This window comes from Zootoca vivipara, chromosome 17 (genome assembly GCF_963506605.1).
Source record: "Zootoca vivipara chromosome 17, rZooViv1.1, whole genome shotgun sequence".
Taxonomy (NCBI): domain Eukaryota; kingdom Metazoa; phylum Chordata; class Lepidosauria; order Squamata; family Lacertidae; genus Zootoca; species Zootoca vivipara.
In genome coordinates, this window is record NC_083292.1 from 38837782 (window position 1) to 38849985 (window position 12204).

General features: G+C 45.5%; 1 protein-coding gene across 3 annotated transcripts in view; it reads left to right on the forward strand.

Annotated features, from left to right (window-relative positions):
* The window catches only part of CDC42SE1 (CDC42 small effector 1), a 37878-nt gene that overhangs the window by 22650 nt on the left and 3024 nt on the right, over positions 1-12204 (forward strand). For 2 of the 3 annotated variants that reach the window (XM_035099009.2, XM_035099010.2), the window contains 3 exons: positions 5882-6253; positions 7807-7917; positions 11434-11537. In XM_035099009.2, the coding sequence (XP_034954900.1) occupies positions 6200-6253; positions 7807-7917; positions 11434-11505 (237 nt within the window). In that variant the 5' untranslated portion in view covers positions 5882-6199 and the 3' untranslated portion in view covers positions 11506-11537. Of the gene's footprint in view, positions 1-5877; positions 6254-7806; positions 7918-11433; positions 11538-12204 lie in introns of all 3 variants that reach the window. The other variant, XM_035099008.2, reaches the window with a different exon arrangement.

Sequence of the window (12204 nt, forward strand, 5' to 3'; positions counted from 1 at the left end):
CTCGTCTTACGGCCACACCTCCATTGAACCGCGGCTTCCGTTTCCTAATCGGATTGAAACCCGTTTGAGGGAAAGGGGTGTTTCTCAAGGAGCCACCTGCGGATCGTGGCTATTGCCATGCGGATGTGGCTCAAGTTTTGGCATTGTTCAGGATCACAAAGCAAGTGGAGCCCACCGAGAGAATGTTCTCCTGTCCCAGGAAAAGGAGCAAAGACTCTTTGCTGAGTCACTTTTTTCCTTCGTCCTGACGAGGCATTCCTGCGCTTGCAAAAACAGCAATTTGCTCCATGACTCTGTCCCAGGGTGCCTCCGTCATCCTTTGGCAACAGACGGGAACCCTGGTGATCAGCTGCAGCGGCTGCCGGCAAACCCCGCCGGAGGGATGAAGGCTGTGCATTGCTCCTGTCTGGCTGAGTGATCCCACAGCAGACAGTCTTGGAGGCTGGTCGGGCCTCCCCCGCCGCAGCGATCTGGTGGTTTGCTAAAATGATGCCTCTAAAAACAAAAATCTCTTAATTCTGCTTTGCGAAATCCCCTTCGGAAACTCCTTCCTCCGCCTTCACTTACCAAAGCTCAGAGCAGTTAGCATAAGAAGCCTCAGAAGAGCATTTTGCCGGATTGGGCCACAAAAGGGGCCCATCTAGTCCGGTATCCTGTTCCCTCTGTGGTCAATTGCCCCTAACCACCTAGAAATCTAGATAGACTGCTTCTGGACCTGGAGGTTCCATCGGAAACATAAGAAAGAGCCGGTTGGATATGGCCAATGGGGACCCATCTAGTTTAGCATCCTGTGACCAGCCAGATGCCCCAATGGGAAGCCCGGAAGCAGGATCTGAGCACAAGAGCAACTCTCCCCTCCTTTGGCTTCCAGCAAATGGTAATTCAGAAGCATTGCTGCCTCCCAACTGCGGGGGCAGAGCTTTGCCATCCTGGCTAGTAGCCACTGATAGCCCCCTCCTCCACCATGAATTTGCCTAATCCTCTTTCACAGCCATCCAAGTTGGTGGTTCTCACTGCCTCCTGGAGCAGGGAGTTCCGCAGTTTAACTGTGCGATGCACAGGGTAGATTTGATTTAAATCACAATTTAAACTATCTTTAGTAAGATTTTTCTTCCAAAAGCATTTTATTTTAAAAATCCAACTGAAATTAAAAAAAATCTGATTTTTAAATTTATTTTTTTTTAAATCATTTTATCCACCCTGGTCAGTGCTAGAAATTCCTTTTGTCTGTCCTTCAGATGTCCAGGATTTCTGGTACTTCGAGTGGGGGGAGGGGAATACCGTAACTTTTTTTTTCTATCCAGTTTCTCCGAGCCAGGGACAATTTCATAAACTTTATCACGTTGAGGCTTTTCCCTAAACGAAAATCTCCCAAACGCCACTTCGTTTCTTCATCAACCCAATTGTAATTCTTTCCACCATCTGGGAAAGGAAGCCCTTGCAAAATTATAGCTGGTTGACTTTCAGTTTTCTTTGAATTAAAATCATTACCTTCTAGATGTGCATCTCTACAAACTCCTTTTTCTTCCTCCCCCAAATTGGGCATCCTCTCTGACTTTTGCCCCGCGATGCATCAGCGATCGGCCATACCATCTTTTTAGAACCTCAGGACTGTGATAGAGGAAAATCGACCGTACTTTTATTTATTTCCGGTGCCACTTTGAAACGCACCCACGCAACAACAACAACAGCGATGATCAGTAACGGTTTCTGTGCTGAATGACTCACGGGAAAAGAGAGATGAAAACTAAGGACCAAGCAAAGTGCTGCAAAAATGTGGCAAACCTCTGAGTTCTCCAGAAGTATTCATCAGGCAAAAGGAGAGTTCTGGAGAACTCAAAACTTGTCACATTTTTACAAAAACCAACAACTTTTGCTAGGGTGAGCGCATGCCCTTATCTGTATTAGAAGGATCTCCTCTCTCTGTCCGGTTTTAAGTCTGGTTTAAAAGATCCCAGTGTGTCAGACTAAGGCTTGGGAGACCAGAGTTCGAATCTATACATCATAAGAGGCGACATGTTGGAAATTTATAAAATTATGTACAGCATAGAGAAAGCAGATAGAGAAGAGTTTTCCTGCCTCTCTTGTGACACTCAAAGTCATGGACCTCCAGCAAAGCTGAATGCTGGAAGATTCAGGACAGAGAGAAGAAAAGTTAACCTATGGAACTCCCTCCCACAGGAGGCAGTGATGACCACCAACTTGGAACGCTTTAAATGAGAATTGAAAAGCCAAAGGTTCTCACACCTCTGTGCCCACTGACTCCATCTCTCTCCATCCTCCATCCAGGGAAGCAAAAGACACCATCGGATTTCAAGGATACATCCCAGCCAGGCAGGGCTGATGAGAGGGGTAGGGGAGATACCGAGGGCCGGATATATACCGGTAGGCCCAGAGGGCCACATTAAGTGTCCAGGTCTGAGTCTCCCCCCACCAAGTATAAACAGCTGTGGTCTCTCATGAACCAGACAGACTCACATCCGCAGCATGCATTTAAAGCTCCTTCGGTGCACTTTTAAAACACAGGAATTCCTGTCCTGGGAAGCAGAGTTTGCTAAGGATGCTGGGAATTGTAGGTCTGTGGGGGTAGACTACATTTCCCAGGATTCCCGGGGTGACAGTGGTTTCTTAAATCAGCTCCCAATTTTAAACACAGCTGTGTTCCATAGAGGGTCTGGCCCTTCTCATTTTGGTTAAGCTTTGGGCACCATACATTTAAAGCACTTTCACAGAATCACTGAATCAAGGCGCTGGGAGGGACCCTGAGGATCATCTAGTCCAACCCCCTGCAATGTAGGAATAGTCGGCTGTCCCATACAGGTTTAGAACCTGCAGCCTTGGCATTATCAGCACCACGCTCTAACCAACTGACCACATGGCTTCCCGCAAGCATTTCTGGGAAACGTAGTTTTTGTTAAGGGCGCAAGGAACTGTTCCTGGGAGTCCTGGGTTCCCTCAATACCCCCTCTCATTTTGTCCTGTTCTTTCCTCAACAATTTCACATCTTGGTTTTTTTGTTTTGCTTTTACCTCTGTCCCTTTAACTGTGGCCTCTACTTTGGTAGTTCTGTCCCCCAACACTTTGACCTCACATCATCACATCCAGAATTGTTGCTGTGTTATCTGATTGTGTATCTATATTGTTAATGCTCTCTTTGATTTTTTCCATCTCATTACGAATCTCTTTTCTAAAGTCAGCTAGAAATTCACTAAGTTCCAACTTGGGGTCTTCTTGCAATGATGGTTTCCTACCTTGGGTCAGCCCCCCCCCCCCGGCCAGATCCTTCTGGGTTTAAATAAAAATAAAACTGCTAGAAAAAAGTGGGGGGGGGGACTGAAATGTCTTCCCACCAGAACACACTCTAACCAACTGACCACATGGCTTCCCGCAAATATTCCTGGGAAACGTAGTTTTTGTTAAGGGCTCCGGGAACTGCAGCTCTGTAGTGGGTCAGCTACAGTTCCCAAGATTCTTTGATTCCTTAAGTGTTGTAAAGGTAAAGGGACCCCTGACCATTAGGTCCAGTCGTGACCAACTCTGGGGTTGCAGCGCTCATCTCGCTTTACTGGCCGAGGGAGCCAGCGTACAGCTTCCAGGTCATGTGGCCAGCATGACAAAGTCGCTTCTGGCGAACCAGAACAGCACACGGAAACGCCGTTTACCTTCCCGCTGTAGCGGTACCTAGTTATCTACTTGCACTTTGACGAGCTCACCCCGTCGCAGGGATTCGAACCGCTGACCTTCTGATCAGCAAGCCCTGACACAGCTGCGTCCCAGTGTCGTAAGAGTGCTCAAAATGTGCGGGTGTGACCTCTGTATTTTTAAAAATTTGGGGTTTTTATTATTTGCAAGACTGGGATCCAACGCAGAGCGAGCTCTGCTGAGCTCAGTGGGCTTAATTTTCAGTAAACACACATCAGATTGCACAGCAGTTGTGTTATGGCTTTCCGGCCCGTCGTGTGACGCAGGTGGCCGCGAAAGCTTGAGAAATCCAAGCCCCAGAGCCGGTGACTCTTGCTGAGCCTCTCTCTGTGGCAACGCTTTCAAAATGAGGAAGTGGTGGTCCTTTTTCGTTTAGAGTTCTTTCTTTTTTTAAAGAAAAAGAAGTGACTTCAGTCTGGTTCTATGGAAACTCTCGGTTTCCTGTTATCTGCAAAGAGCAGTCAAGTCGACCAGAAAAAAAGGAGGTCTTATCTGTTGGGTCTGATCTGCTTTGCAACGCCCTTCAGTAAGAAGGTATTCTTTTAAGGAAAGGAAAGGAAAGTCGTATTATTATTATTTTTTAAATAAATTTTTATTAGTTTTCTCATTAAAAGCATTAATAAACAACAGAATTACAAACACAAACACAAAACATTCTTCATCTACATATTTTTACAAAGTAAAACAAAACAAAAAAGGGGGGAAGCAAAACACAAAAACAAAAACACACGACAATGAAAAACAAACAAAAAACAAATACCAAATGCCACATAAAAAGCAACACATAAGGTATTAAACAAAAACAAAGAAAATCTTTAAATGCTGACTTCCAATTTACCTCTCTGTAATTCATAAACTTTTAACCTTTTTATATCGCACAATTCTTAATCAATTTACATCATTATCTCTTCTTTAATTTATATTGGGTTCAGGTGTACTCTGCCGGTTGACTTTTAGATATCTAATTATTCGCTAAATAATCGTCAAAAATCTTCCATAGGAAAGTCATATTAACAGTCTTCCCCAAAAGAGAATTTTCCCCTGATGATCAAAACAGGGCAGGAAAGGGTTATTAAGCCTTGGGCACGACGACAAAGGAGACAGTACAATTAAGAGATTAAAATGTCAAAATAATGAAAGCTTTATGGAAGTTTGGAACCTTCTTTGGACTATCTGGAAAATATTAAAGTCCATGGAAGTGCGAACAGGATCCAACATAGCAGCATATGGGAAATCGACAATGAATTTTAAAAAGAGGGGAAATTAAGGAATAATTAATTGTAATGAAGGGAAAATGTAATAGATAAAAGTATGTCATATAATACAGCAGGAAAGGATGGGAATGGAAACATCAGGGGGAACCAACTTATAAAAAATATTTTAAACTCGTAATAAATAGTTAAGTTGTTAAAAATCTTTGAAATTCAAATTAATTGGCCAAAAAAACGGCACAGCCTCTGCGATCCTAATACAGTTGTACCTCGACTTACGAACGACTCAACAACTGAATTTTTCGACTTACGAATGGGGCAAATGGACGCACGCTTACGAATTTCTCCGACATCCGTACGGAAACCACAGCGGTTTTAGATAGGGTTTTTTTGACTTGCGAATTTTTAGATGGGGTTGCTTCGACTTATGAATTTTTCCGTTTCCAATGCATTCCTATGGGAAATCGCGTTTCCAATGCCGCTTTTCGACTTACGAATTTTTCGACCTACGAAGGTGCCTTCGGAACGGATTAAATTCGTAAGTCGAGGCACCACTGTACTCGTAGCTGATGCTGTTTGCAGTTTCTTCCTATATACATAGAAACGTAATGCTGTCATCATGCAGCTCCCATTGGAGGATTTGCAGGGCAGGATTTGCAGGAAGTCAGAGCTCAGCCCCCCATTGGCCGATCTGTTGTTCCTCAACAGGACCCTGGCTTCACCAAGGGTGGGTGGGGTTTCAGAGCAATTCAAGCGGGGGGGGGTAGCCCTTCATATAAAAAGAAGTGCCTTGCTGCAGGATCAGACCAGCGACCCATTTCCCCTGGCTTCTTGTCCGTAAAATGGCTGCTATGAGAGCAGGCTGCTGGGCTGATCCAGAACGCCTCTTCTGACACCTTCATGTTCTTAAGGAATATTAAAAATCTCCTAAATGACACTCTTTTCTTTCCTCCCTTCCCCAAAGGTAGACTTCAAACAACATCTGAGGAGCAGCCCTATTTGCGTCTGCCTCGCTGTCAGGGCACAGGAAGGAACTCCGCAAATCTCCGCTGGCGTCTTTCCTCTGGAACGGCGGAATCATCTCAGTTCGCGGAATGATTTCCGAGGCCATCGCGTGAATCTTCTGGACCCTGCAGTGGTGGTGGGGAAGAAACCAGCTTTGGGTTGCGGCGGTCGCAGAAACCTTCTGGCGTAGAGAGGGATCCAGCACGCGGAAAGGGGTCCGGCTTACCAGTATCTGAGAGGAGATCGACCCACTAGGCGGAAAGCTGGAATCCTCAACGAATATGAGCGATTTCTGGCACAAGCTGGGCTGCTGCGTCGTAGAGAAATCACGGCAGGTGGGTTGTCCAGCATCTCTTAGCCCAGAAGCGGAGAAAAGCAGGCCAGAGGTCTGAATTCGACCCTTGGGGTTGATTTCTCTTGCCCTTGGAATGCTCCAGGGCATAGAGTTGACAAGAGTTTTTTTTAAGGCTTGATGTTTTTATTACGTTTTTAGATACAGTGGACCTCGGTTTTCGAGCGTCTCAGAAGCCGAACGTTTCGGTTTTCGAATGCCGAAAACCCGGAAGTAATTGCTTCCATTTTCGACCGCGCCTTGGAAGTCGAACGGCTTGCACTGCGTGTTTTTCCATTTTTCCAATGGGAAAAAGGGCAGCTAGCCCTTTGCGCCTCGGGTTTCAAAGGTTTTGGAAGTCGAACAGTCTTCCGGAACAGATTATGTTCGAGAACCGAGGTACCACTGTTTGCTGTGAGCTGCCCAGAGTGGCTGGGGAAGCCCGGCCAGATGTGTGGGGTATTATTATTATTATTATTATTATTATTATTATTATTATTATTAGTTCCCCCCAAGAGGGGTTGTCTGCTAAGCCACCCTGAGAACTGTAGCTCTGGGAGGGGAATGACGGGGAGCAGTCGCCTGCCAACACTTTACACCTGTAGCAAACTACAGTTCCCAGAATCCTTTGGGGGAAAGCCTCGACCGTTTAGGATGGTATCAGAGTACACTGAATGTACACTGCGACAGTGGCTTGAGGTAATGAGTTTTGGGGGTTTTTTTGTTACCAACACACTGGTAAAGTTTCCTGCCCTGCAGCTGTTTATTTGGACGGATCGTGTTGTTTTCTCCTGTTTCTATGGTACAAGGTATATCTTGACTGGGTTTCCCCAGCAAAACGTAAAAAGGCAATAAGACATCAAACATTAAAAACCGTCTCTTAAATCACATAGAGATTTTCGGTAATTAATCACTAACAGGTCTAATGATAAATAAACAGAAATCACCCTCATCCTACAATCTGCTACCAATAGCTCAGGCGGTAGATCACGAGACTCTTCATCTCGGGGTCATTGGTTCAAGGCCCCCATTGGGCAAAAGATTTCTGCGTTGCGGGGGTTGGACTGGATGACCCTCGGGGTCCCTTCCAACTCTACAATTTCATGAGGCAGCAATGCTTCTGAATATCAGTTGCTGGAAACCGCAGGAGGGCAGAAGGCTCTTGTGCTCAGGTCCTGTTTGCGGTTTTCCAACAGGGATCTGGTTAGCTACTCTAAGAACAGGATGCTGGACGAGAGATGGGTCCCTTTTGGCCTGATCCAGCAGCCAGGATCTTTTGGTGTTCCTATGGAACCTCCAGCTCCAGAGGCAGTCTATCCAGATTTCCAGGTTCTTAGGGCCATTTGGCCACTGTGGGAACAGGGGGGGGGGCTGGACTCGATGGACCCCCTTTGGCCTGACCCGGCAGCCGGACTCTTCCAAGTGGAGCTTTCAATGCGCCAAAGGCTTTGCTCGCCTTCTGGCTCAGGCGAAGCCCCCATTTCTGTGTTTCCTCGACTCCGGTGGTGATGTTTCCCTTCCATCCTGTTTCTCCGCTCTCCCCCCCCCCCCCCGCAGCCGAAGAAGACGCGGCGGAGAATCGACCGCAGCATGATAGGGGAGCCCATGAATTTCGTCCACCTGACGCACATTGGGTCCGGAGACATGGCAAACGAGGGTCTTCCCATGGTAAGCCTCTGCTCTCTTTCTCTTCCGGGGTTCGGTTCTGCAAGCAGGAAGGAGTTGGGCATTTCCATGCAGTGGATACAAACGTTTCCCAACCGCTGATAAAAGCACATTGGTTGGCAAGGTCTAAAGAAGATGTGATTCTTTCCTATTATTATTATTATTATTATTATTATTATTATTATTATTATTATTACTATTATGTGTTTCTGGGTTTACCCCCAAGCCTGCTGATCACCTCAACGCCTTCTTTGTGGATAATGAAGCTGTTTTGGGTACACAAGCAGCACTGGGTGAGATCGCAGCACGTAGCTGAACTGCGGAACTCACTGCCACAGGAGGCAAGAGATAGCCACCAACTTGGATGACTTTAAAAAGAGGATTGGACAAATTCAGGGAGGAGGGGAAAGATATCAGTGGCTACTGGGTTCTCCCTCCACTGTTGGAGGCAGGAAATGCCTCTGAATCATTTCTGTTGCTGGGAATCCCCACAAGGGCTTCCCTGGCAGCCCTGAGAACAGGACACAGGACCAAATGAGCTGCTTTTCGCCTGATCTAGCAGGGCTCTTCTGCTCTTGTGGAGCCTCCAGTTCCAGTGGCAGTCTATCTAGATTCCTAAAGGGCATTTGGAATTAGGAATTCATTCTCCCCCCCCCAAAAAAAAATAGTTTGGCCCCCCACAAGGTCTGAGGAACAGTGAACCGGCCCCCTGCTGAAAACAATTGTTGACCCCTGACTCCCCTGCTGTGGTTCTGTGTGGGGAAATTCTCTGAAGGGGTGGGGAAATTACACTGGGAATTTACATCTTCTTCAATGATCCCAGTAATTATCAACTCTATCACAACTGCTAAAGTCATGTGCATTTTTTGGAAAGGGTTTTAAAAGAACCCACTCTAGCAAATGGCAGAAAGTGGGTTTTTCATTAGGTTCTGTGGGGAAAGAAAGGTTTGCCCTCGCCTGCCCTCTGGTGGCTGTTTGAGGGTGACTGCCAAGCAGGCCTCATTTCTATTTTGGGTTTTGTAAAGTTTTTATTATTATTATTATTTTCATTTTATATAAACCAGAGAGAGCAGTTGCAGCCACAGTTGCAAATTTAAAGATGAAAAACAAAACTGTAAATCAGGCATGTAGAATGAGTAGAGACTATCAACATTCACAGATTATCAAGTCTGGTTCCAGGCTTGTGATGTGGACTGGTTTAGCTGTAAAGGAACGCCAAGTCATATTAAAAGTGTCTGGAACTTCTGGTCCTTGTCAATATCTCAAATCATGCATAATTTGCTCCATTTTAGCGATATTGCAAAGCGAGCGATACAAAGTGTCCAATGCAAAATTATGGGCTGTTTTCCATTGAGTTGAAATTACTAGATCATCTGCCAAGGTCATATATAAGGCCAGTTCTTTTGACAATATATCTATCTTGGTGTCATCAGAAATACTTGGCAGCATTAATTTTGGACAGCAAACCCTCGTTTCATTAGAATTTTTTTTAACATAAAAAATATATACATTTTTCCATTACACATTTTCACATTCCATTCAATTTACTCATACAATCAGAATCATCAACTTCCCTTCCCCTTCCATGGTTCTGTATATATACCCATTATGGCTGCTGCATTTTTAAATTGCTCCATAAATTCTGTTTTTCTTCTTCCGCACCATATCTTTATATACTCTAAACTGCTGAATTTACTGCAGCCCTGCTAAAGTTTAACCTGTTAACATGATTCTTCAGATATTCTGCAAACGTTTTCCTCTCTTCTTTAAATACTCCATCTTCCTGATTACTTGAGTAACATTAGGGTTGCCATATTTCAAGAAATCCGGACACAAAGTTTTTTGAGCTTTTTTGGGGGAAATTGCGCAAAGAAAGTTGCTGAGCTTTTTGGGGAAATTGTTCAGCTTTTTAAAGGAAAGTTGTTGAGCAAATTTAAGGACAAGAATCCGGACGTATGGCAACCCTCATAATATCTACCATTTGTGTCATAAAGGATAAGCTGTGCCAAGCTTATTGCAACCCCTCCAACAATGAGGTGAGATGGAAGAGGACGTTTTTGATATTTGCCAAGGAACAGAGAGCCCTCCTTATTAAACAGGATCGAAGCTGCAGCAGACAGATTTTGAGTTTCAGAATTCCAGGGCTGGCAGAGTCTGGGCTTGCCACAGCCTGCCTTCCCCTTTTGCAAACATGCCTCTGTGTGCTCCTGGGCTTCACCCTTCCTCGACCGGCTGGCGCTGAGAGTCTTGTGTGCGAAAGGGAGATTCGAACGACAGCCGGATGCCACGCCCTTGCTTCTCCAGCTGAGATAGCGCCTGCCTTCACCACCCCAACCTCTTCACCCCCAGTGCTGGATTTATGTATAAGCTAAACAAGCTATAGCTTGGGGCCCCACTCTCTTGGGGGACCCAAAAAATTTAAAGGGAGGAAAAACTGGATGTACATTTGCAAAATATAAGATAAAAAAACAAATAAAATAAAACCTACATACAGCAACAGTGTTTTGTGTTGTGTAGGCTCCTATGATGTAAGCCATGGGCTCCGCCTACTCACCTGCTCCCTAAAATATCACTGCTTTGCTCATTTCCGTATATAGGGTGCCTACATTCTGCATGGACTGGTTGCAGGACAATAGGTGCAAATGGCTTGAGATACTGTATTTTTCGCTCCATGGGACGCACCTGACCATAGGACGCACCTAGTTTTTAGAGGAGGAAAACAAGAAAAAAAAATATTTTGCTTTCTTGAATTGTCCCTTCTTTTGCAAAGGGGAAAGCTCCATTTTTTTAGGATCAGCTCAAGGTTGTGCAGCTTTTTTTTGCCAATGGGAAAAGCCCTGTTTTTGAGGATCAGCTCAACGCTGTTGGGCTTACCTTGCAAAGGGAAAAAACCCTGTTTTTGTGGGGTTCAACTCACAGTTCTGCAGCTTCTCTAGGAAAGGAAAGGGACCCATTTCTACAGTTTCCAGATAGATAATCTAATCAGCCAGTCACATGTCGCTGGGGAAACAAGCAGCCTCTCTGCAGACAACAATTGAGGCCTGGGCAAGGGGCCGGAAGCTCCCTTATCTCCCTCCCCGATCTCTTGCAACACCCTCTTCCCCTCTTGTTAGCCTTTAGCTCTTTCTAAAAAAAAAAAATAAAGCACAATTTGCCTTTGGCCCCTGGGCAATTTGGCTCCAGGGACTACACATTTGCTCCATAAGACGCACAGACATTTCCTCTTACTTTTTAGGAGGAAAAAAGTGTGTCTTATGGAGCGAAAAATACGGTACCTATTAGGGGCCATCAATTACTATATAGCATATATGGAGGACTTGGAAGTGAACCCAAAGATCATCTAGTCCAACCCCCCGTGATGCAGGAATCCTGACAGATGGGCCACCCAACCTCTGCTTGAAAAAGGAGGGCCCGCCACCTTCCAAGCTCTTCCGTTCCACCGCCAAACAGCTTTTGCCTTCCGAAAGTTCTTCCTGATGCTTAGTCCTAACCTCGATCTCTTTCTCTCTCTTCCATCAGACGGGGGCAATGCATGAGATGAGATCCAAATGCGGCCGAGATCGACAGTGGAGCAGCTCCCACGTTTTGTAGCTCTGTGGGATTTCCCCCGCTTCCTTCTCCATGTAAGTACCTTGCTAGATACGAAAATTCCTCCCCCCCTTTTTTAAGTTCCCCATCTTATCATTAAGGACTAGCTGCTTGTTCTGCCGTAGAGGCAGGAATCCAGGCTCTCTTCGCAAGGTTTGAGCTGTAGTCCCTGTGGGAATGTTCAGGGAGGTAGGAGAGGATATATTGTTTATTAATATCCTTACTAACTTGCACTGGCAAGTTCTATGACAGGCATCCCCAGCCTTTGGCCCTCAGATGTTTTGGGCTACAATTCCCATCATCCTTGACCACTGTTCCTGTTAGCTAGGGATCATGGGAGTTGTAGGCCAGAATGTCTGGAGGGCCGCAGGTTGGGGGTGCCTGTTCTATAACTTAGCAGAGTTTTACATTCCCCTTTTAAACGCACAGTAAAAAACTGGATGCAGGCTTGTTTAACCCTCTCAATATTAGATTCCTGGTAAGTTCCCTATATCCCTCTTAAAAGAATAAACACGCCACAATTGTGTGTAAAGTATGTAAAAGAAGTTTACTCACACCATCAGTTCACAGTTGGATCCCTGAAGGCAGGCTTAGTTACAAAGTATATACATGTGGATCTACCCCATAGGGGGGGGGGTTAATCCCAGTGACTGCAGGCCGGCAGTCACTGCAGTTCACACAACAAAAGGAAGATGGAGAAGG